General features: G+C 37.1%; 1 protein-coding gene across 1 annotated transcript in view; it reads right to left on the bottom strand.

Annotated features, from left to right (window-relative positions):
- LOC136032494 (gamma-aminobutyric acid receptor subunit delta-like) overlaps window positions 1–26,122 on the bottom strand; it is a 65,768-nt gene that overhangs the window by 32,872 nt on the left and 6,774 nt on the right. Inside the window, exons 3-4 of the mRNA XM_065712818.1 lie at window positions 18,421–18,515; window positions 11,542–11,747 (exon numbers count right to left, since the gene is read on the bottom strand). Of these exons, the coding sequence (XP_065568890.1) occupies window positions 11,542–11,747; window positions 18,421–18,515 (301 nt within the window). The remainder of the gene's footprint in view (window positions 1–11,541; window positions 11,748–18,420; window positions 18,516–26,122) is intronic.

The following is a 26,122-nucleotide window of genomic DNA, read 5'->3' as shown; positions in this document are numbered from 1 at the left end:
TCTCTCTCAGCTTGCGCTTGTGTTTGAATGAGTATTTTCCTGTGTCTGTGTTTGCCTCTGAGTTTGTGTTTGTCTGTTGCTTTATCTTTATGAGAGGGTTTTTGCCTATATCTATTTTTGTCTGTCTGTATCTGTCTGTCTAACTCTGTTTGTTTCTGTGTGTTTTTGTCTCTCCCTCTCACCTTGCAGTTGTGTCCGACAGTGTCCTTCACAGTCTTTATGTTTGTCTGAATTTGTGTTTAACTGTCTTTGTGTTTGCTTGTTTCTTTGTTTGTCCGAGAGTATGTATGCGTTTCTCTGTGTTTGTGTGTCTGATTGTGTGTTTGTGTGTTTTTTGTCTTCCTCTCGTCGTGTCTGTGTGTCTGACTGTGTTATTTCATGTCTCTGGTTGTGTCTGAGTGTCTGTTTACTTGTTTATCTGTTTCTCTTTATGTGTTTGTGTGTTTGACTCCGTGTCTCTCTCTATCTTTCTCACACTGTGCCTGTGTTTCTGACTATGTGAGTCTCTCTGTGTTTCTGATTGGTTTTTCCCTTGATCTGTGTATGTCTTTATATGTCTAACTTGGTGTATTTTTGTTTGTTTTTATCTCTCTTTCATAGTACCTGTGTGTCTGAATTTTTGTTTGCCTGTGTCTGAATGTGTTTCTGAGTGTGCGTTTGCCTTTTAATTTATTTGTATTTATGTGTTTATTTGTCTGACTCTGAGATTTTTTGTATATGTTTTGCCTCTCCTCCACCGTGACTGTGAGTCTGACCCTGTGTTTGCATGTCACTTGGTGTGTGTTTTCCTGTTTTTGTGCTTGCATGTGAGTGTTGGTTTGTCTGACTGTGCCTATGTCTATTTTGTCTATCTCTCTTAACGTGCCTGTTTGTCTAATTGTGTGCTTGCTGTATTGATATGTGTAAGTTTTTGTTTTGCCTGTCTCTGTGTTTGTCTTTGCGTTTTTGTGCTTCTGACAATGTGTGTTTATGTGTGTTTTTTGCATTTCTCTCAAACCATGCCAGTGTGTCTGAATGTGTGTTTTCCTGTTTCGGTGTTTGTGTCTGAGTGTATGTCTGCATGTCTGTTTGTTTGTTTTTAAGTGTTTGTGAGTTTGCCTGTCTCTGTGCGCGTATGTTTGCCGTTGTCTGTGTGTGTTTGCCGTTGTCTGTGTTTTTTGTGTGTGTTTGAGTGTTTGACTGTTTCTGTTTGTGCGTCTTTTGACTATCTCTCTCTCTCTAACCATGCCTGTGTGTCTGACTGTATGTTTACTTGCCTGGGTATCTCTGAGTGTGTGCTTGCCTGTCTTTATTATTGTCTTTGTATGTTTGCGTGTCTTACTATGTATTTTCTCGTCTTTTTTGTGTATGAGTTTGTGTTTCCCTGTGTCTGTGTTTGTCTTCGTATTTTTGTATTTCTGACTCTCTTTGTTTGTGTGTGTTTTTTTCTCTCCCACCGTGCTTGTGTGTCTGACTAGGTGTTTGCCCCTCTCTGTTTGTGTCTGAGTGTATTTTGCCTGTCTCTGTGTTTATTTTTGCACGTTTGCCTGTCTATATGTGTGTCTGACTGTGTGTTTGCTTGTCTCTGTATGTGTCCGAGTGTTTTTTCTGTCTTTGTGTTTGTCTTTTTGTGTTTGTCCGTCTAATCTGTGTTTTTTGTCTCTCTCTTTCACACTGTGCCCGTGTGTCTGAATATGTGTTTGCCTAGCTTTGCGTGTGTGTTTGCCTGTCTCTAAGTTTGTCTTTGTGTATTTGTGCGTCTGACACTGTGGGTTTGTTTTTGTGTTTTATCTCAATCTCTCTCTCATCACGTCTGTGCGGCTTACTGCGTCTCCATGTGTGTCTGAGTGTGTGTTTGCCTTTCTCTTCATTTGTCTTTGTATGTTTCTGTGTCTGACTCTGTGTATTTTTGTCTCTTTCTCATCGTGCCTGTGTGTTTTACTGTGTATTACCCTGTCCCTGGTTTTGTCCGAGTGTGCTTTTACCTGTCTCTGTATTTTTCTTTGTTTGTTTGTGTGCCTGACTCTGTTTGTTTTTGTTTTTTTCGTCTTTCTCTCACCTTGACTTTGTGACTGACTGTGCGTTCACCCAACTCTATTTGTGTCTGAGTGTGTGTTTGCCTGTTTCTTTGTTTGTCTTTATGTGTTTCTGTGTCTGACTCTAAGTGTTAGTATATGTTTTCCTTCTCTCCCTCTCATCCTCCCTTTGTGTCTGAATGCGTGTTTGCATGTCTTTGTGTGTGTGTCTGAGTGTATGTTTTCCTGTCTATGAGTTTGTCTTTGTGTTTTTGTGTGTAAAGCACTATGTATTTGTTTGTGTTTTTGTCTCTCTCTCTCTCTCTCTCTCTCTCTCTCTCTTACCGTGTCTGTGCGTCTGACTGCGTCTCTTTGTGTTTCTGAGTGTATTTTTGCCTGTCTCTTTGTTTGTCTTTATGTTTTTCTGTGTCTGACTCTGTGTGTTTGTTTGTGTTTTGTCTCTTCCTCATGGTGTCTATGTATATGACTATGTGTTTGCCTGTCTCTGGGTTTGTCTGAGTGTGCATTTGCCTGTCTCCGTATTCATCTTTGTTTGTTAGTGTGTCTGACTCTGTGCGTTTTTGCGTTTTTTGTCTTTCTCTCACTTTGACTATGTGACTGACTTTGTGTTTGCATATCTCTCTGTGTGTCTGAGTTCGTGTATGCCTGTTTCTGTATTTGTCTTTGTGTGTTTGTGTTTCTGACATAGTGTGTTTGTGTGTTTTTTTACTCTGTATCACCGTGACCGTGTCTTTGGCTGAGTCTTTGCATGCCTATTTGTTTGTCTGAGTGTGTGATTGTCTGTTTTTTGCCTCTATTTGTTTGTTTTTGTGTCTGACTCTGTGTGTTTGTGTGTGTTTTTTGTCTCTTTTTCATTATGCCTGTGTGTTTGTGTGTCTGAAACTGTGTGTTTAAGTTTTTATCTCTGTCTCACCGTGCCTGTACGTCTATCTGGGTGTTTTCCTGTCTCTGTTTGTGTCTGAGTGTGTGTTCACCTGTCTCTGTGTTTGTCTTTTTCTGTTTGTTTGTCCAACTCTGTGGGTTTGTGTGTGTTTTCGTCTCTCTCTCATTGTGCTTGTGCGTCTGTTTGTGTATTTGCCTGTCTCTGTATTTGTCCGAGTGTTTGTTTGCTTGTCTCCGTGTTTGTCTTTGTGAGGTTGTTTGTCTGACTCTGTGGGTTTTTTTGTATTTTTGTCTGTCTCTCAACACGACTGTGTGTCTGACGTTTTGTTTGCATGTCCCTGTGTATGTTAGAGTAGCCTCTGTGTTTTCCTATTTCTATATTTGTATTTGTGTGTCTCTTTGTATTGCTCTGTGTGTTTTTATGTTTTGTCTTCATCTCCATCCGTGTCCGTGTGTCTGACTTTGTATTTGCATGCCTCTGCCTGTGTAGGAGTTTGTTTTGCCTGTTTATGTCTATGTCTGTCTGTGTTTATGTTTCTGACAATGTGTATTTGTGCGTGATTTTTGTATCTCACCGTAACTGTATGTCTGACTGAGGGTTTAGATTTATCTTTATGGGTCTGAGAGTGAGTTTGCAGTTTCTATGTCTGTCTTCGTATGTTTGTGTGTTCTACTCTGTATGTTTGTGTGTGTTTTTTGTCTCTATGTCACCCTACCTGTGTGTCTGACTGTGTGTTTGCCAGTCTTTGTCTGTGTCTGAGTGCATTTCTGCCTTTCTCTGTGTTTATCTTTGAGTATTTGTGTCTTTGCTTGTCTCTGTGTGTGTCAGAGTGTGTGAGTGCCTGTCTCTGTTTTGTGTTTGTGTTTGTGTATTTGACTCTGTCTATGGATGCTTTTTTGTCTCTCTCCTATGGTACCTGTGTGTTTGACTGTGTTTTTGTATGTATTTTTTTGAGTGTGAATGGGTTTTGTTTTTCTCTGTGTTTGTCTTATTGTGTTGGTGTGTCTGACTTTAAGCATTTCAATGGGTTTTTTTCTCATTGTGCCTCTATGTCTGAATTTGTATCTGCCTGTCTCTATCTGTATGTCTGAGTGTGTTTTCATCTATCTCTATGTTTGTATTTGTCTGTTTTGTGTATGACTCCATGTGTTTGGCTTTTTTGTTTGTCTCTCTCTCACCATGCTTGTGTGTTTGCTTGTCTCTGAGTTGGTCTTTGTGCGTTTGTGCGTCTGTCTGTGTACTTTTGTGTTTCTTGTCTTTCTCTCACTGTGTTGGTGTGTCTGATTGTTTTAATGGCTGTCTCTATGTGTGTCTTAGTATGTTTTTGCCTGTCTTCGTTTTTATCTTTATATGCTTTTGCGTCTGACTCTGTGTGTTTATGGGTGTTTTGTCTCTTCCTCACAGTGACTGTGTGTCTGGTTATATATTTTCCTATCTCTGTGTTTGTCTGAGTGTGTGTTTGAATGTCTCTTTGTTTGTCTTTTTGAGTTCTTACGTGTCTGACTCTGCGTCTTTGTGTGTGTGTTTTTGCCTATCTCTTTCCGTCCCAGTGTGTCTGTCTGTGTGTTTATTGGCTTATGTTTGACTGCGTGTTTTTGTTTGTTTTTTGTCTTTCTCCCAACGTGACTGTGTGTCTGATTCTGTCTTTTCATATCTTTGTGTCTGCCTGAGTGTGCGTTCCCTTGTATCTGTGTTTGTATTTGTGTTTTTGTGTCTCTAACTCTGTGAGTTTGTATGTATTTTGTCCCCCTCCCTTTCACTACCTGTGTGTCTGAGTGTGTGAATTAATATCACCGTGTGTGTCTGATTGTGTGTTTGCCTTTTTATGTATTCATTTTTGTATGTATGACTCTGTATTTTTCTATTTGTGCATCTGACTCTTGTGTAATTTATTTTTGTTTCTCTCTCCCTCTCACCGTGCCTGTGCGTCTGACTCTGTGTTTTCCAACCTCTTTTTCCGTCGTAAGTGTTTTTCCCTGTCTCTATGTTTTCAAGTGTGGGTTTGCCTGTCTCTGTTTTTGCCTTTGTTTTTGTGTGTGTGTTTTGTCTTTCTTCCACCGTTACTGTGGGTCTGACTGTGTGTTTTCATGTCTCTGTGTGTGTCTGAGTGTGTGCTCACCTGTTTCTGTGTTTTTATTTGTGTCTTTGTGTGTCTGAATCTGTGCATTTGTGTGTATTTTGTCTCTCTTTCTTTCATTGCCTGTGTATCTGACTGTGTGCTTGCATATCTCCGTGTGTGTCTAATCGTGTGTTTGCCCGTTTCTGTGTTTGTCTTCGTGTGTCTGTGTTTCTGACACTTGTTTTTTTGTGTGTTTGTCTCACCGCTATTTTGTGTATGACTTTGTGTTTGCATTTTTCTGCTTGCATCTGATTGAGTGTTTGTCTTTTTCTGTGTTTGTATTTGTTTGTTTGTGTGTCTGACTCTGTGGGTTTGTGTGTCTGACTCTGTGGGTTTGTGTGTCTGACTCTGTGTGTTTGTGTGTCTTTTGTATTTTTCTCATTCACTGCCTGTGTGTCTGACTGTGTGTTTGTATGTCTCTATGTGTTTCTGAGTATTTGTTTGCCTGTCTCTAAGTTTTTCTTTGTGTTTTATTGTGTCTGAATTTGTGTGTTTGTGTGTGTTTTATCTCCATCGCACGATGATTGTGTGTCTTACTCTGTATTTGCTTGTCTCTGTGTGCTTGTGAGTGTGTGTTTCCCTTCCTTTGCGTGTTTACCTGTCTCTTTGTGTGTCTAAGGGTATAATTGCTTGTCTCTGTGTTTGTCTATATGTGTTTGTGTTTCTGACTCTGTTTCTTTGTGCTTGTTTTTTATTTTCGTTTCACTGTGCCGTTGTGTCTAACTATGTGTTTGCCTGCCTATTTGAGTTTCTGATTGTTTGTTTGCCTGTTTCTGTGTTTTCTCTGTTTGTTTGTGTATGTTATGTCTCTCTCTCGCCGCACCCTTGTGTCTGACTGTGTGTTTGCCTGTCTCTGTATCAGTCTGATTGTGTTTTTACTGTCTCTGTGTTTGTCTTTTTGTTTCGTCTGTCTGACTCAGTTTGTTTGTGTGTGTTTTTTGTCTGTTTCTCACCGTGCCTGTGTGACCGAATGTGTTTTTGTCTGTCTCTATGTGTGTGTCTTAATTTTCGTTTGCCCGTGTCTTTGTTGTTCTTTATCTGTTTTTATACCTGACTCTGCGTGATTATGTGTGTGTTTCTCTTTCTCTTCCTCTCTTTCTCGCAATGCCTGTGTGTCTGATTGTGTGTTTGCATGTCTCTATGTGTTTGTCTCATCTGGTGTTTACCTGTCTCTGTCTTTGTCTTAGTCTGTTTTCTGTTTGACTCTATATGCTTGTATGCGTTTTTTTTCTCTCTCTCTCTCTCTCTCTCACCATGCCTGTGTGCTTGATTATGTTTTTGTATGTCTGTGCGTGTCTGAGCGTGCGTATGCCTTTCTCTGTACTTCTCCTTGCATGTTTGTTTTTCTGATTCTATGTGTTTGTGTGTGTTTTTGTCTCTCAATCGTCGTGCCTTTACGCCTGACTGTGTTTTTTCCTGTCCCTGGGCGCGTATGAGTGTGGTTTTGCCTTTCTCTACATTTGTATTTTTGTTTTTCTGTGTCTGAATGTGGGTGTTTGTGCATGTTATTTGTCTTTCTCTCACCGTGCCTGTGTGTCTGACAGTGTGTTTACCTGTCTCCCTTTTTGTCCAAGTGTATGTTTGCCGGTCTCGTTGTTTGTCTATGGCTGTCTTAATCTGTGTGTCTGAGTGTGTTTTTGTGTCTCTGACCATAACTGTGCGTGTGACTGTGCTTTAAAACTGTACCACGCTTGCGTCAACTGTCATGAGTCATCATAATAAATGCTATTGGGAATTTTCTTCTAAGGTTGAACGATCGATTCTACTTGAAAAGGATATTTTTGCTAGAAAAGGCCTGAAAAAATTCTTATGTGTGATAATGTACGCCAATGGGTACCATTTTCAAGGCATTGTGTGGCAAAGGGATGGCATAGACTGGACATAGTGGGAATCATTAGCGTGAATTGGCATGGCGTACCACGAGGGAATAGCTTGAGAAAACACGAATCGATGGATTTAATGCATATTTTTATCATGAAAATATCAGGAAAATGCCTTAGGACAAGAGGCCTTGCCTGAGGACAAGAGGCTGCTGTTTGCCATCCATAGTCTGCCAAGTTTGCTTGAATTGCCATGGAGGGTGTCACGTTGGGGGTGGCTTGATAAAACACGAATTGCTGGATTTAAAGCATGATTTTATTATGAAAATATCTATAAAAAAAATTCCTTAGAAATGATAATACGTCTCACTGGGATGTGACAAAGCAGCCGCATGTTGTTACGGATGTGTAAATATGCTTAGTCTTGGCTCAAAGGAGTGTGGCCTTTTCAATTAAACCTCTCAGAAATATCCTAATGCAAAGGAAATGTCTATTTTTTCTTCGTTTGCGTGTCTCATTTACTAGCAAAAAAACATATTGCTAACTAGAAATTTCTATCTTATTACTATTAGAGTAGCTAATGAGGCTTCTGCTGCGTTAGACGTAGGCTAATACTTAAGGCTCACTCAAAACGTAATTCTGCTACTGTTTTTTCTTCGTCTGCAGGTTTCATTTGCTAGCGAGAAAAACGTTCTGCGTTCCTAGTTTCCCTCCTTGTAGTAAGAATTTTAAAATGCATGACCCATCTTGAACCGAATACAACAAACTTTCTCTTTTTTCTTCTTTTCTCTGTTCCGTTTACTAGCGAGAAAACGTTGTTTTTTCCTGTTGACTCTCCTTGCAGTAAGGAATTCAATATTTATGAGTCATATTGAAACGAAAGTAAAAAAGGTGCTGTTTTTCCTTCATTTAAGTGTTTCATTTGCTGACGAGAAAACGTTCTTTGTTTCTGGTTACTCTTTATATAGCAAGAAAAATCTAATGTTAATGAGCCATATTGAAACGAATCCAAAAAAAGTCTTTTTTCTTTGTTTGCGTGTTTTACTTACTAGCGTTCTTGGTTGCCATTCTTGTAGTAGGAATTTTAAAATGTATCGCCCATCCTGAACAGAATGAAAAAATTTGTCTTTTTTTTTAGCTTGTGTGTTTCATTTTTTAAGCGAGTTTTTTTTTGTGAGGTTGACATTTTTCTTCATATTATTGGTATTGTAAATAATGAGACTTCTGTTGTATAAAGTGTAATTTTTAAAGCCAATCAAAAAGGAAATTTCGCAAATACTGAGATTTACCTATTTCTAGTAATCGATTTTTTCTCTGCATGTCAATTATATCAGACCTAGGAAACACGCGATCAAAAGCTTGCGGATAACGGTAACAGGGAGAAGATTGATTCAAGCAAAAATCATCATGTTATGCGAATTGTCAGGATGTCGCTAAGAAATTTCCAGAAACAATAACAGAATTCCATTAGAAACTGTTTTATGAATGTAAATATTAGCAAGGCTTTCTTTGTATATGTGTCTAGCGCACGGTTTCATTGGGGGAAAATCTCTTTCGAATCCTAAAGCGGACAAAAATATTTCGATTATAAAGGCTCCCTGAGAAAAAAAAATCGCGAAAAAATAAAATCTTGAAGCAAATAAAATTTTGAAGAAAAAACACATTAAAGGAAAAATCTCTTGAAGTATTACGTACGTTTGCATCATCATTACGTAATACCCCTCATGTGTACTGTCATTTTGTTACATCCCACACGTTCGCCATCATTACGTACCAGCCCATGTGTGACCATTCATTACGTAACACTCCACGTTTTTGTTATCATTACGTAACAGTAACGTTCGAGCCTTCATTACGTAGCACCCAGGTGTGCACCATCTTTATGTAGTGTGCACGTGTGTGCCCTCCTTAGTTACAAGCAGTGGTTTTCCATCGGCCTTGAAGAGCCATGCCATGCGAGATTATGTCATTCCCAGTTACAGCCAGGGGTTCCCCACTTGACTGGTGGGGCCACCGTTGGAATCAGTTGGTAGGGTTCCGGTGGAATTGGCTCCTGAGGGGGCTCGATAAAATTGGTTGCTAGGGACCAAGGTGAAATCGAATGATAGGGGCCCCGTTGAAATTGACTGCTAGAGCCCCTGTTGGAATTACTTGCTAGTGTCCCCGGTGGAATTGACTGCTAGGGACCCGTTGGAGTTCTTTGCTAGGACCCCAGGTGGAATTGACTGCTGGAGTCCCTGTTCAAATTGATTGCTAGGAGCCTGTGGAACCGGCTGTTAGGTCCCCCTTTAGAACAGGTTGCCACGGAACGGCGTCTTGAACGTACCCACCGGTGAGCCTTGAAATTTCTCAAGTAATTGATAATCAAAGCAAATAAAATGTGATGACGATGGCACCTATGTTTGCATCTTAACTAGTGGGTTTTGAGGTCAGACAACTCCTATTATGCAGCAAACAAAGAAGTCATGATTGTGCAGGGGTCCTGAAGATTTTACTGGCCCTCGTAGGCTTTTAAACATAAGAACCAAAGAAATTAAGATTTGTGGGGGGCTAGAGGTATTTTTCCCTACACCCCTAGGATTTTAAACCAGCGAAGAAAAAAAACTATGATGTACCGACTACATTTGCATCTTGAATATCGGCCCCTGAACTCTAACAAGTTCTATTATGTAGCATCAAAAAAAAAGATTTACACAAGTAAACAAGGCCCTAGTACGTAGAAAACCAGGTAAAATATACTATTACACGTGTACTATAGTATTGCGTAATACCCAGGTATGTTTAATAGTGTCTTGAGAGGATAGTAGCCCCAATAGTATACCCCCTATTTGTCCAGTGGAACCCACAATGCCATCACTTGTGAAATCTTAAAGTGAAGAGATGAACAGTGGAAGCCTTATGACGTAACCATTATTTCGAAGCCTTTCTAAGCGAGTTCACAGATGATGTTCCTCAACCGATTGGTCCAAGAAGTTTTCTCCAGCGGTTTCTCAAGGTAAACTGTCTTCGTCTTCTGGACTTTTGTAAACTCCTCGTAAAGGGATGAACGGAAGGAGGGATGGAAGAACGAGATTTGCAAAACATTTCTTGGTTCTAATTGAGGAAAGAATTGCCAAAGTTACAATATTAAAAAATAGTTTAAATTGCTGAAGTAAGCAGTTAATTGTAAAAGTTTAGTTGTAAATTGTAAAATTACAAAAGGGTATTTTGAAAGGGCTGGCTTCTGTGTAATCAACATCATAGCAAATGGTACTGAACTACTCAAATTTAAGCGTATCTTTTGAATGCACATGTTTTTTTACAGATATATATATGAGGATATAAAAATACAGAATATACAAAGTTTGCAGCCAGGACCTTATCCAGAAATTTTCTTCGAGAGGGGAAGTTTACAAAAGTTTATTTTGGGGGAGGGGAGTGCAAAAAAAACTTAAAAAAACACATCGAAATTTATTTATATTCATTTTTGTTACGCTTTTACGAGTCGGACAAACATTTAAGGAGAAGGTTTTCAAACCCCTTACACCCCCCCCTCTGGATACGGCCTTATTTGTATTGTATATTGTGCAGCGTACCATTCTTTCAGATTATGTTGTTCAGGATGACAAACGTAGTGAACCAACACCACGGTTGTTTTATAAATGATACCCATTAATCTCGGTATTTTAGACCTTTAAATGGCACCGATAATATGGCACCAAAGCTGGAAGTAAAAAGAAATTTTAAAAAACCGGACTATCAATCTCAAACTAGAACCATAAGTATCACCAAATTTGGATTCTCGGGGAATATTTGTAGTTTTCCTCATTTTTGTCTGTCAGTTTTTCACATTTTTAAATGATCCCGTGCTTTCATACACAATGAAAGCCTGAACTTTTTATATGTTAGGATAATTCTCAAGGTTTAACTTGGAATGCTCTACATAAGTTGGCCTAAACATATATCCATCATAAGATGGAATATATAAAACAGAGCGCAGGATTAAGTAGGCTGAATTGGTCCAAATATGCTATTTGCGTTTCAGCAGGTTGTCTAATTAAAAACACTAACAGGTAACAAGGTATACATTCCCTTATAAGTTTTGCATATAGGACAGAAAATCGCATAAGAAAGACAAAAAAAAAACACCATTTCCTTTCCCATTCCACGATCATTCAAAATGTAAGAATTAGTATCGTTGTAAATGCGTCTCAGCCACTCCCCTCATGTTAAAACCCTATAGAGCCCTAGGCTTAGCACAAAAGTTTATCTTTGTGTGGGCTTAGAGTATTTTTTGCGCTTATCCTCATCAAGAGTTCGTTAACAATTCACAGAAAAGCCAATCAACAACACACAAACGAGTAATACAACAACAAAATGAGCAATCTTTACCCCGCATCCTTTGGTTATATCTGGGGCCAGTAAAAAAAGGCGGCCATTTATCGCCTCTCTATCCATAGGTCAAACAGTTCATTGGACAGCACATTAATTAAGGCCCATGCTGTTCGATTTTTGATTCGCCTGACTTCCCTATTTAAACATTAAGGAAAATGAAATAAATTTTCCACAACCATTGCCAAACTTTTTAATAATATGGTTTTTACAACGTGAGTCAAATTAGTCTCGACTAAACTGTCGAATATTACGGTGTGTTTGATTGATCTTATAGGGGTATATATCGCAAAACTACGACAGTTGCAACACAAAGAAGGAGCACTTTCTTACAGTCTGCTCCAAATAATTTTCCCATCAGGATCTACGTGAAATACCGATGCTTCAGGCTCTCCTGTAGATTTAGCCTCCATAAAGTAAATATCTGGTAACCACAAACAGTGTAATACTCCCTTTGGAACCCGTATTGGACGATTGGTTTTTGACTTCAGCCTGCGGTCCAACCACTGAAGCCTCAGGTAGAATGAAATCGTAATCTCCTGAAAACACAAACGCAAATTATGATGCACGGACAGGACCCCTTTGGATTTAAAGGTGTAATTGAAGTCTGCTAATTTGGGTACCAAAGAGTTTAAAGTTACCTGAACTCGAAGGTGTTGATTTACGAGTTTGGTATCCAGAAACAACTAAAAAAAAATGATGTAAAAGTATGATAATACCTCTACAGGGTAATGGTGGCTATTATTATTTTCTAAAACCGTTACACTAGGAGTAGGATAAAACTTGGGCAAGGTATTTTTGATGCACTACCCATAGCCCCTTGCCCCTCCAAGTTTCAACAATATAATGTAACAGGACATTTTTTGAACACATTTATTATTTCTAGAATGTATTCTTGGTTGTTCTACCTTGTACACAGGATGTTGTCTGTTTTATTCATTGGTTTTGTCAAGTTATTGTGTTTATCAGATGGTTATGGATCTCTTAATCATCTAACTACAAGGCCGGCTTGTGATCCCAAGGAGCGCCGGCCCGAGTATTGACGGCATAAAATTCGTGAATATAAATATCAGGGTAATAATAAAACAATTCAATACCAGTACTAACAGCAAATTCCATAATCACAGTACAATACTAACAGCAAATTCCATAATCACAGTATCAGTTCTAAAAGAAGGCAAAAATATTTGATCTTTTGGCACACATTTTTTACCTTTTATCACATTAAGCTAACACTAAATTCAAAAATATATTATTTTTCTTCTGTTTCACGATTTTGTTGTTTGTTTTTTTTGCGCCTTTATCATTCATACCGAGTCGGCGAGGGGAACTGTTGAACACTTTAAAAAAGCTTTTATGTATTCTTATTTGTAAGCTATAATTTTGTTGTGATTCGTAAAAGAAAAGTATGCATACATCTGTAATCTGGTATTTTTTGGAAAGTAGTTAGAACCGCAGGTCATCCTGAACAGGTCCCAGTCTTTAAATAAAACATTTTTGGTGCGTTTCTCACCATTCTTGAACGTTAGATTTTTTCATCAATTCGTGTGAATATAAAAAAAAATTAGTGGATAAACAATTTGGCGCTTAACAGTAGCGGATCCAAGGAGTCGGAGGGACCCCATCACTCCCCCAAGATATATTCTTGCACCGTCATTCGTTTTTTCCTCTTTTTTAGAATAAACATGTCAATTTGGTGCAATTATTTGCACCATTGTCGTATTGGGCCTGACAGACCAGAAATTTAATAAAAATTTTGGTGATATATTCCAAATTTGTTTATAAAGGTCTCTTTGAGTTTTTTGCCACAGAAAAAGTAGCTAGAAAACAAGCCAAAATTGAGACAAAAACCATTTAAACAATTTTAGCTTGCAAATAAACAATACCAAAGTAGAATTTCAAGTTTTGAAGTTATTTTGTCCTTCTAGTGAGTCACACAAAAATTTTTGATGCTTCTTGGTTTGACTGTAAAATCAAACCAAGTAATATAGCTTCCTCACTCGTCCTCTTATCGAAACTGCGATATACTTTTATTGGAATGACCCTTCACCCTATTCCCCCTTTAAATAAAATATGCGGTTAACTGTGCTTCTTAATAGTACAAATTAGCAGCGAACTAAATATTTTTCCTGTTTTTAATAAGTAACATTTGAAAAAACCTAAAATTAAAATATACTGCAGATTGCACAACAAAAAAGGGACATTAAAAAAGGACAATAATTAAAAGAGTGGGTCAGACAGTTACGAAAAGGTCTGGAACATAATAAATATAAGCCTACTTTGTACAAAGTTGTCATTTCTCTTGCTTCATTTACAAGCTTAGTAGGAATAACTAAAGAGATAAAAGTATTTTATGCTGACAGTAGAAAGGGTCGTACATTCTAAACTATATCGTTGTTTTTCCTTGTTTTTCTGGGGTAGCATTGTTATAGAAACTCTCTCTTAATAACTATATTTTTCCAAAAATAATAGTGTGTATTTTTTCGTGCAACCAGAAATACTTCATGCAAACTGACTTGTGTAATTAATTTCCTTTTTTGTATGATAGATTAAACATACAATTAGTTTTAGTTTGTGGCGAATGTTTAGTTAATCTAAGAGGTGAAACCTAGGAGTATATGTTACTACATAGTTTGTGTGAATTTTTTAGATATTTATACAATATTGTGCAGTAGGGTTGGGCGGAAATTCCTAAGAATTTGGAAGGGGTTTGCAGAATAATTTTTAGAATCTAGAGGAGGGCATTTTTTTAATTATTCCAACAAAAATACAAAAAACAGCTGCTTTTTATTGGAATGACCAAAATTGGTATTTCCAAAATCAAGGACAAAAGGGGGTTTGAAGGGGCGATCGCCCATCTCCAAACTCAGCCATGTATTGATACGACTACGATTGGGCAAGTCGTTACATAAATGAACTTATAATAATTTTGCAAAACTCGGTTAGCGAAAATAAAACACACATCATATACAGGAAAGAGAATTGTTTTGATGCATAAAAACTCCAGGCCTGTGAACTTTCACTCTTAAATTTAGCATGTGGCAATAAAAAAAAGCATGACCGGTGTTTAAACTCGGACATTCTCATTCAGAGATATTTATTTACGATATATGTTACGGTATTTAAATACAATATGTAATCATAATTCTTTGTAGTTTAATAATATTATAAAAACAATCATTGGTATTCAGAATATTTAAAAATTTGAACCCGGCAATAGTATTCTTATTTTGGGGATTAAATAAAAATAAATTTAACTGAAAGCGAAGAGCAGCAATAAAATTATTTTCCTGCGGGAGAAATTGTTAATTTCTTCCTCGAACAATACCTCCACCCACATAAAATCATTAGAAAATTCAAATCCTGCTGAAAATTCCTCCCTAACAATTCCCTCGGAACATCTTCAGTCTCAACATTTAAAATTGAGTCGATAAAGAAAAAGTAAGACAATACAGCTCAGCTGGTTACCAAGAACTCTTCGATCAGCGTTATACTTTGTTGTAACAGTTTTTTTAGCCGCATTTGCAAATAAGATAATTCATGTATTTAAATTATCAACGGACCTAGAGGTGTATTTTACACTAACCATCAAACAGTTCGCGGTGAATATCTGTACGTAAAAAACGACTCAGTCCAAGTGTCTTCGAAGACCACTATGCATTTTCATGAAGTAAAGATAACAATTCAAAGGGACAAAACCTTCTAATTTGACAGTGAAACAACAACAAAAAATATCTGGATATTTCGGTCATATATACAGTGGACGTCTTCAACAGATAAACTGAAGACGGTGAAGACGGCCAAAGAACATGTGGCCGAAACATCGAGATTTTTGTTGTTGTTTCACTTTCAAATAAAAGTGTTTATTTATTGAATTTTTTTTATTGAAGATTTATTTATACGTTTCGGCCCAATGGTAACTGAAGCTATAAAAAAAGGAATTCTGACAATAACTAACTTAATACACTAACTAACTAACAAAAATCCACCACGGAACCAAGTTGCCTGAGGCCAACAGGGCTACGTACGCTCCATCTATGTCCCAGTTTATTTAATGCCTCCCTCTTTACAACCTCCCAAGAAGTTCCCATTGCTTTCAAACCTTTCTTTATGACAATCTTTGTCAATCTATCACCCCCCTATCATGAGAATTCGTCAGTAAAAATGTCGATGCAATAGTCTTGCCTTAATGTTGTAACATTCTAAGTTCCAATTTCCAAATTCTTTACATCATTGAAATTATTGTGCCTTTAGGAAAATTAATAGTCCTGGATACCAGCACAGGATTGGGACCTGCAAATCTTCCCAAGTCTACACTACAGTGCTTCTGCTGGCTTAGAACCGGACAGCAAGAAGTCCCTTGGACCTCCAGTAGAAGAGGCTTTGTGCAATCCTGCGCCTATTTTGGTCACAACGTGGTTTTCAGCACTTGACAACGCTCTTCCATCAAGAAGAGTCGAAATCCTACACAGACAGTCTCAAGCTAATTACCTCCAACTCATTATATATTATTGCCTACAAATATTACCCCACTACAGCGAGGCAACCCATAGTAGATAAATTAGGTTGAAAGAGGTTTTTCGGCCCGAAAACACCCATCAAAACAAACCAAACCCAGTAGAAGTATCCATGAACCAAAATCCTGTTTGAATGCTGTGTCGTTTACTAGGCTATAATTTCCTCGAGGGGCACCACTCCTCAAGTGGGAATAGAGTTGAGCGCAAGATCCCCAGTCTTACGGGTACCCCAAAAGTGTAGAGGCAGTCCTTTGTAGAGGCTTGCGTCCATAGACCCGGATATTACACCTTGTTGCAGTTTTCCTTCTACAGAGAATCCTCCAACGATGATGTTCTGCATCACCATGTAATTTAACCATGTAATTGGAGAAGGTTTGTGTCTCGCGGGACGTGTGCACACATCGGTGAGCCCCTTTGAGTGACTTATGAGGGACCTTCTTCATCCCCCACCTGTATTTACTGCCCCAAGCGACGGTGCCCCAGCGTAGATTAGGGATAAATTTTTATAAAATTCCTCAAAATGACCTAACACTGATAAGTATATCAGACACATTTTGACCACATTTTGACACGTATATGACCAAAATATTATATGACCATATTTTGACCATAATAATGCAATACAAAAAAACATAGCTCAGAAGTAAAGTCTTTTTTTCTTCTCTCATAACTCTTTCGGTGCCTCAAGGCAAGACAGACTTGAACAAGAAAGAAGAGGAGCTCAAGTGAATTCGGCTTCAAAAAATTCTACAACCATCTAACATCTCAGTGATAACTAAGGTAACACTAGCACAAGTGTCATTGGTTTTTAGGCTATAATGTACATGGGCACTAGTAATGTACAAAAAGTTCATACTATGTTAATAAAAAGTCATTAACATCTTCAAATTTTTACTTTCCATTATTGATAAGTTTCCGGAACACCGAGCAAACGCAGTCTTGTGTGCTTGGGATTATCACAAAAGAGTATACGTTTTTTTATACCTGAAGCCTGAAAGCAATCGAGCATTTCTCATTACAGGCATTGCATACCATCGTTAGGTTTCATTAAAAACTACCAAATTTATATGCAGTTGCTGAGCAGACCCTGTTTTGTGTCATAATAGATCAGATGAAACTCTCCAGATTTTACGTTATGCTTTTGTGTGGGTGTCAGGAGGGATGGACGGGGTAAAGGGATTCTTTTTTTTGCTATGTGCTAATTTTTTTTCTCCCTGTCGTACGATAGGCTATTTTGCTAGTCGAACTATGTTTAGACTACAAAAAGACCCTTTTACCATAATTCTAAAACAAAACATACGTTTTAATTTCATTTGTTTAAGCCTGTAACAATTAACACATCAAAACAATTGGCTTTTAATGCTAATTATAAATATTTAGAACTCATAAAGTTTTATTCTGCCCATTAAGATGTACGAGCCTGAAAAAATTTCCCCGGTTTCGTATAAAGGTGATGGTCTCGAGTAAGGGGACATGAAAGTTCGCGAGACAGCTTACTTAAATGAAAATTAATAGTTCTAGTGCCGTTTTAAGTGACCAAAAAGACTAGATGGCGCAAAGCCACCTCTCCAAGTCCTTTTTTATCCAGAAACATAAAGTCGAAATTTTGATGTATCCACTTGATTCACAACTGTTGAAGACCCAATAATTATGCCTCTCAGGATGATAAGAGCCCCCCCCCCCATTACCAAGGGAGCAGCTGTAAGTTATCTAATTGGCCCGTTGTTTACACATAGTATTTTTTTTTAATGTAAGGAAATTTTTCAAGGGGAAATTTTCTGGGTAAGGGAAAAATTTTCCTAAGAGAGAATTTTCTGCGGGAGAAAGTTTACGGGGGAGCTTTCAATGGGAAATTTTACACGATAGGAATTTTCCAGAATTGATAGAGGAATTCCTTTATTTGTCTCACTTTCTCTTTCGCTGGTTAATTTTTCACGTGGAGAAAGCTTTCCGAGGGAATTGTCAGAGCGAAATTTTCAGCAAGTAGGAACTTTTCTGGGGGGATTTTTGCGTAGAAGGGGTAAATCCATAGGGGGATTTTCAACGAAAAAATTTTCTGCGGGAGAAGTTTTGTGAAGGGGGAGAAGTGGAGTTTTCTGTGGAAAATTTCCTTCGAGGTAGGATTTCTGGCAAGATTCGAAAAACGATTAAAAATTAAACAACAATTTTTTTTGTCAAACTAGAGTAGGGATATTTCCAGGGGAAGTTCTCAGGGGGGGGGGTGGATTTTACGCAGGAGGAATCTACTATTAGGGAAATTTTCTTGGGATGAATTTTTTGTGTGGGGGATTTTCGGGAGATATATTCGACGATGGAGGAAGGTAGATTTTCCGGCTTGGTTTGAATAAGATCAAACGTTAAATAAAAAAGTTCGAGCTTATTCAAAGGAAAGTAGGGAGTGATATTAAAACTTCAAATCAACGGAAAACTTTCCGCAACGTGTTTTCGCTTACATCAGCAGTCTCAAATTTAAAAAGAAAGGAAATAGACTTGCATGAAATCAAATATGTCAAAAGACTATTGAGAGGGGTATCTGAACAGCTGAACAGCACTTTTTGAAACTGAGTTAAAAATTGAAAAAAAAACAATATTTTAAATATAATATATGACAATCAACGGTAGCTCCATTCAAAGAAACCATTGGGAAAGCTACAAGTTATTTTTTTTTGTAAATAAAAACAACACTATTTCTCACCATTTCCATTTCTGATAATTTGCTAATATGCTGAATATAAAGAGATAAAGCCACTTCTTGAGGGGGTGCTATTTTACCAGGCTTCTTGATATATTCTGAAAAAAACAATAGCAAGTTCCAAATAAAGAGTGCATAGTGAAACGTATTCAAAAGACAAGGTTATTATGCGAGAGCTGAGTACAGTAATCGCACTAAATAGAAGATGTTTCCTATCTGCATGTTTTCATTAGTAACATGTTGTTAATTTTATAGGTTGAAACCAACCAGATTGTCGTAGCATAACAGGACAGTTACGTTTTATATTCATCGAAAACAAATGATTTTGCAACAAGCATATGGCTGCAAATTACTCCGAAATGAAAATATGATTTCATTGGTCCCAAATCTGTCCATTCAGAGGGACACAATTTCAATATTACTTAGGCTTTTTCTTGTAGAAATATTCTAAATTGCCTAAAAATTAGGAAAATTGTCCCTTTTTCAACAATTTTTATACCATATCCAATGTATTTTCTTTAAAAAAAACATTAGCACTAGATTTTGTAATTTTGGTTGGGTATATGAATAGAGCTTGATCTCAAATAGCGAGTGGAAGCAAAATTGTTATCTTTAGGTAATACATTAAAACGTAGGAGAGCAGAAAAGAAATAAACCGAAAATTGAACATAAAGCTTAAGCGTACACAAACTACCGACAAAACTAAAACACAAACATTATTTACCTCCTAGAACCATCTGATGTCTATTTATACCTAGAAATCAGGATTTACTAACATACTTCCTTAAGTTGCTCAAAAACAGGAAGTTTTTAGGAAGGTTTTCATTTTCGTTAAATTTGACATTGGTTTTCGTCTGTAAAAATTCAAATATGAATAATCTGTTGATTCTCAAAGAGAACTACACCTCCAAGCTACACCTTCTAAAGGGGTTTGACGCCATATGATTTTAGCTTATTCTTTGATGATTTGTTACCATAGTTTGCCTTTTATTATTATTATTTGGCGCCTGCTGTTCCCAAAACTGTATAACTGCATATGTAGTTGTACTTTATTCGAAGTTGAATTTTCTATCTCCTAGTTTTTTCATATATGGATGTTTGTTCCCACTTAAACAGCAAAGAATCCGATTTCATTTTGACTGTCCTTGGTAATTTCCTAATTCATTAGTTAGTGGTGTAAGATCCACTAATTCCTATTTTTTTAGAAACAGAGTCAGAATATTTGTACGAGTTTCTGGAACATCTGTGGTCTCAACAATAAGCAAAATTCCAGAGTGAAAAGTCTACAAGGGTTGTAGAGAAGCGGCATAGGTTTGAAGGTTATTTTTGCGTCAGTTTCCTGAATTGATAGTTACAATTACGACAATGCGTATTCATGTACAAGTTATGACCATTTTTGGCTATGATGTTGAAATTGGCCTCAATCAACCCGCTTTGAAAATTCGATCAAACAGTTCGTGGTATCAAACTATAACAAAAGAGTGACCTGAGCCAGTAGCAACTTAAACTCTAAAAACGGAGTTTAATGTTACCCATCAAAAGCTACGACCCTAAAAAATGGCCGTACTTTCAACAAAGAGGGAGGAATGAAAACCTAAAAAAGGTAAGCAACTTCAATGAAAATCACATCATATGGTTCAGCATATTAAAGAACCCTACTGAAGAGGTCTTGAGCTCCTGGTTACAAAAATGTAGAATTTTGCTTTTTTTTCAGAATAAAGATCACAGATGCGTGTTAGGTTTTTTTCCCATCGCTTATGGTATTAAACCAATCGTTCTAAAATATTTGTAGAAGCAGCACCAGCTTCGAAAAGAGCTTCCCCTTCCTCAACTCCTTTCTCTTTATGGTAAAATCTGACTTTTTGTCCAAATTCCTTAAGAACAACTACTGAAACACAAGGTCCAGTGAATATGAATATGGAATTTTTTTTAAAGCACTAAAACAACTTAAAACAACAAGCTGAGGGCCCCCAAATAGTTAATTTTAAGTTATAATAATACTCCAGGTTTTGAGCTGAAAAACAGCTTTTCAGAAATAAATTTGTAGAAAACTATGATGGCAAGAAAAGCTTAACTTGTAATTTTTATGTATTTCTTTTGTCTCTCAATGAAATTTTATGGTCATTTATTTAGCCTGTCTTTTTGAAAACAATAATATGTATAATTTGTAAGCTAGGCTTATATCGTGGGTATAGATCCCATTTTGAAATTTCTTTATCACTTTCCTCGACATTTATCATGCTTAATTTATCCTTTGGATATCATCTACCCGCTATTACGTCTAATAAAATAGGTGATAGGTAAACATTCCTAGTTTTTGAAGTACATTTCCCTGTACCTATTCTAGAAATACTTTTTCAACCTCTTATGTCTTTTGGCGCACTTTTGTACCAATAAAATATTTTGCCCCCATAAATTGCTCTCCGGTTCAGAGATAAGCCAATTTAAAACATTATATCCAAATGCCTTATACCATTATCTCACACAGCTTCCAATTTCTGTGTTCATAGCACAATTTTTTTCTCTATTCTTTTCGCAATAAAGGAGAATGGTTGATATATTAGCGCCAATATAAGGAAAAAACGAAAGGGCAAGATTAACGGTATAATTTTCATCAAGTTTTCTACTTCAAATGTCTTGCAATTGTAGATGCTCTCACATTTCTTGTAAGAAAAATATATTAATAAGATGAATAAATAAATCTGCGTAGCTTTTGCCCCCTTAATGAGGCATGTCATGTCAACAAGTCACCAAGGTGTCAAAGGTTACAGATCTATATATATTCCTACAACACTCTAACGACCCCCATACATTTCGCTTTTTTTAACTTTTTTTTTTAATATCTAAACAGCATAAAATCTGCGATAGGTACACACACCTCTCTCAATAATTTCAATTCACTTGACTTATGTCCCTGAGTCCTTATGAGTCGTGCTGGGGCCATCTACTTTACATATTTTGAAGAGGGAGAGCAGCCTCTTGAAACTTACACTATCTAATGCAAGTCCTCTCTTTATGTCACCACTGCAACTATTGTCCGATTTTAGTAGAACCCCTAGGCATGCGAATTGGTGACACGATTCAACTATTTCACCAGTGACTCTGATATGAACAGGAGCTGGGAGTGTCTGAGATGACTTTTGTTGGTGTTGCACGCATGATTATCATGGGAATAATGATCCTGCTGAAGCCATTTGCTGCATATTTTAGTTTCGAACCTTGAGCCTGTAATCGAGGTGCAGTTTCAAAAGCATATCGAAGTTGTCAGCATAAGCTAGAGTGTCTATGGAGACTCCGCTAATGCCCAGGACAACTTTATTTTTCTGGCATGGAAAGAATAGCGTGCAAGAAAAGTTTGAATAGTTGAAGACAAAGTATGCAACCCTAAAGCACACCTGAAGTCGTTTTAAACTCTTCTGTCTGCCCTTCCGGGGTCTGAACGTAAATGCGGTTGCTATCATGCATACTTTGGATAATGTTGATTAAGGTTTTGGGCAGACTATAGTGTGCCAAAATGTGTCATAGCCCGTTTCACCATACAAGATCAAGGGCCTGCTTGAAATCAATAAATGGCTAAAGGATTTTTTTATTGAACCCAAGATATGTTTCTCCAAGTTGTCTCACTAAAAAAAAATCTGATCCGTGGTAGATAGTCCAGGGCAAAAATGGGCCCGATAATCGTTGTTAGAATTTAGCTAGGTGGCTGGTGAGGTTAATTAGTCGATAGTTTTCGCAGTTGCTTCTTGGACCTCTCTTTTGGAGCGGTACAATTGAAGCTTTTGCTCATGCTATTGAAAAATTAGATGCTGTCCAAACGGCAACAGTCACTTTGTGAAGTATCTTTTCTAGCATTCTATAACCAACTTTAAGCAATTTGGTTGGTAGAGCGTCAGGGCCTGGGGCTTTTTTATTCTTGAGCCCGCAAATGGCATCTTTCGCTTCACTCAATAATGGCCGGGATCGCAAATCCATTTTTGGAAATCCTGACAGTACAGTAGGCTTGCACGTCTGAAGTGGATTCTTCAACATCGTTTTCCATCTTTCCTTGATAGCTTCAACATTGTCAAGAGGCCTATATTCTTTGTTCAAAATGCTAGTTGTAGAAGCTGACGTTTTTGTGGCGAGTTCCTTGACTGGTTTGTACATTCTGAGACTATTTCCTGACTTAGAATAATGCTCACCTGACTAGCATTTCTCTCGCTCGTAATTTGTGAGCACTGCTCATATCTTTTGTTTGTACTGTTTGTTGAGTCCAATTGTATATGTCCTTACTTTTGCGGTTTTGCTTCTTCCAGACCTGATGTTTCTGCTCACATACTTCAAGGATCATCTGTGATCCAGAGTTTCTCAATTTTAGATATTTGACGAAGAATCTCCTGGGTAGACTCGAGAAGTGCAAGGTTTATCTTCTCGACTAGTTTACCCAAGGCGTCAAAAGCTATTGGGTAATTGGCTGAATTAAGTTTGGGACTATGACTTTCCTTAAGTGCTTGTGTGAAAGCTGTACGTGTAGATGGTTCCTTAAGTTTTTCAATTCTGAACCCAGGAGCCTTCTTTTTATTTGCAAAAGAGTCTTGAGTGGAAGGTTCGTTAGTTTGATTGTTACCAGGATATGGTCTAAGTCAAGGTTACTTCCAGGCAGGGCTATTGTATTTGTTACAAATGATTTCCAACGTTTGAGACGACGATAAAATCAACCAAAAATTCTGTTTTTTCGTCTGGGGATATTCAAGTCACTTTCCTTCTGTTTCTATGTCTGAACATGGAGTTCGTAACAAAGAGTTCACTATCCGTGGAGATCTCAAGTAGTTTGTCAACTCGTGCATTCTGTTTTCTGAGCCCAAAACTGCTTAAGACATCGTGGCCTAACTGTGTTGTTTCCCCAATAATAGCACTAAAGTAACCCATCATTGTTATAAGGTCTTTTTTCGGTACTTTGTCAGCTAGAGCCTGAAGTTGTAGATAAATTTCTCAATACTTCACCTGGTTTTGAAGAGTTTGGGGTGTACACTTGGATGGTGGAAACGTTCTGTACTGTCGCTCGTAGCAAAATCATCAGGACACGCTCTGGGCCTGGTATTGTGGCTATAAGTGCGGATTTGGCTTTACATGTGAAAAAAACCAACGTCCTGTTGGCGTCTTCCGTCGCCTCTGCTGGAGTGTGATAGTTTGGTATCACTGCACCAATTTTCTCCTAAGCCAGGTGTGTGGGCTTCTGAGAGCCCTATGAGGTCACATCTTATCTTCCAAGTTCTTTGACCATTAATTCTTATTTCCCATGTTTTGCCAATGTTTTTACGTTTAAAGTGCCAGGATAAAATGGGGTCTTCTGAATTAGGATAGGGTTCTCTTCTCGAGCATAGTCAACCTCTATAGCAGTCGTCATAAATGCCGAAATGGTATTTTTTCTTCTGAAATCGTCATGTCGTCGGCTTCCCTGTTCGCGATAACAATATAATAAGATATTTTATTTTGGGTTTAGTCAGTGGTTCCAGACGCCGCATCACGATTTATCTTCAGTAAATTTATTTTATTTTTAACTCTAAATATACATGTTAAGGATGAATTGGCCCCCGAGATCCTTAACACAGTAAATCGTCCTCCAATTTCTCTAATTTTACAGGATGGATAACTACAAATGTACAATTTTAATAGCAAAAAAGAATAAAAAAACAAAGATCTAGAATAAAAGTTTTTAAGGAAAAAAAAATTCTGGACAAACCAATCGAATATTTCGGGACGACAGCTATCCCTTTCTTTTGCGATATCAGAGACAAGGGAAGAAAATGCCAAACAGATTGGTTAAGACAACTTTTTAAAAATTAAACTGATAAAACTAAACGACGCCGATATCCAACAGAAAAAACAACAGCAATAACAAACAAATAAAATCTAAGATTAGCTGAATAAAAAATTTAAAATCCAAACACCTAACTCCAAGATTGAGTGACTTCCTTATATTTACGGTTAGTCAGATCCAATACTTTCATTCGGTACTAGCCACACTGAAGGCATATATGAGTTATGTATACCTTTAGTATAAAGGTAAATATACCTTCGAAGACGACGCCAATATCCAACAGAAAAAACAACAGCAATAACAAACAAATAAAATCTAAGATTAGCTGAATAAAAATTTAAAATCCAAACACCTAACTCCAAGATTCAGTGACTTCCTAATATTTACGGTTAGTCAGATCCAATGCTTTCATTCGGTACTAGCCACACCGAAGGCATATATGAGTTATGTATACCTTTAGTATAAAGGCAAATATACCTTCGAAGCGGCCCTAGCAAAAGAATGACTGTTGAAAAATAATTTGATTCACCAAGTAAATGAACAAAATCAGTTATGGGCTACGTTACATATTGTGTAATTCTAATCAGTGCTTCTTGTTCGCAATCTCTTTTGGACACGACAGAACGGGGCTGCGTGTCATTTTGTAAATTTAGAAATTATTTTTCTTCCTTTTGACTCTAATTTTATTTCCATAATACCAAAACACTCAAACTCAAACAAGTTTATTATCAAACGCCTTAAACGATCATCCCGATTAATGGTAGCCCTTGGCGCCATAAGAGATAAGGCACTATACATTGTAATTACAGCCATACCATCGTCATACAAATCCATATGCAACTGAACAAAAAAATATGAAGCAAATATTGAAACTTGAAATAATACTGACAAAGTCATACTAAAGCCTAAATATTTAAATTTTTTACTTAAAAAACACAATAGAATAAAAATACAAAGTAAATAATGAAACTTGAAAAAAAACAGAACACATCGCAAAACCTAACAATCATGTATCTGCCACCCCCTCCCCCCACATAATCAATTAATCCCTCCTATAGTCCCATTTTGTTTTCAACTTCAGTTTTGTACATTAACGCCTAACATTTCCAAACAACCTCTTTAACCGTCTTCTATGGATTATGTATATTTTACTTTTATATGCCAATTTAATTTTTTTAAGAACTAATTATATCACGAAAGCTAAAATAGCTATACATGCCTCTTCAGCTCATTACATTTTTCTAAGAAATTAAGGGTTTCTTTTCAACTCTGATTTTAAAGAATAATCATGGTTCTCTCCCAAAGACCCCCTCAATGGACTCTCAATCTTCCATCTCTATTGTTTTCTTTTTTATGAATTATTTTTCATCAACATTAAGAAACTAATAATAGCTACCCCCCAGATCCCTAACAGACCTAAGCAATCCCCCTCCAATTGCTCAAACCCATCTATGATTTCTTATCCTTATTGTAATTTTGATTTTAGATAATAATTATACATCATCTTATTAAAAAACGTGACAGAGGCAAGCAGACCATCCTAGACCTATTTCTATAATCGCCATGTGAAATACGGAGTTTTATTATTATTTTTATTTTATATATTTAAATGTACCATAAAAGCTAAGACAAGTATTTAAAAAGATAAGAAAGATAAGATATCACGAAGGATGAGACAAGCATAAGAGAAGTATATCTTTAATTCTCTAACTCTTTACTCACCCCTAATATATTTAACTTTTTGTCGTCTCTAGTTTTAAATAATAGTTGTAATTTGGCCCTAAACACCTCTTAACAAACCTATAAGTCCAGAAACCACTTTTTAATGAACTTCTAAGATTTTATTAGCCTTAATTTCTAATACTTTTAATACCTAGTCCTCTCAAGATGACCAACATGCTTTGG

The sequence above is a fragment of the Artemia franciscana genome, chromosome 1 (genome assembly GCF_032884065.1).
Source record: "Artemia franciscana chromosome 1, ASM3288406v1, whole genome shotgun sequence".
Classification (NCBI taxonomy): domain Eukaryota; kingdom Metazoa; phylum Arthropoda; class Branchiopoda; order Anostraca; family Artemiidae; genus Artemia; species Artemia franciscana.
This window is presented reverse-complemented; position numbering and strand designations above follow the sequence as displayed.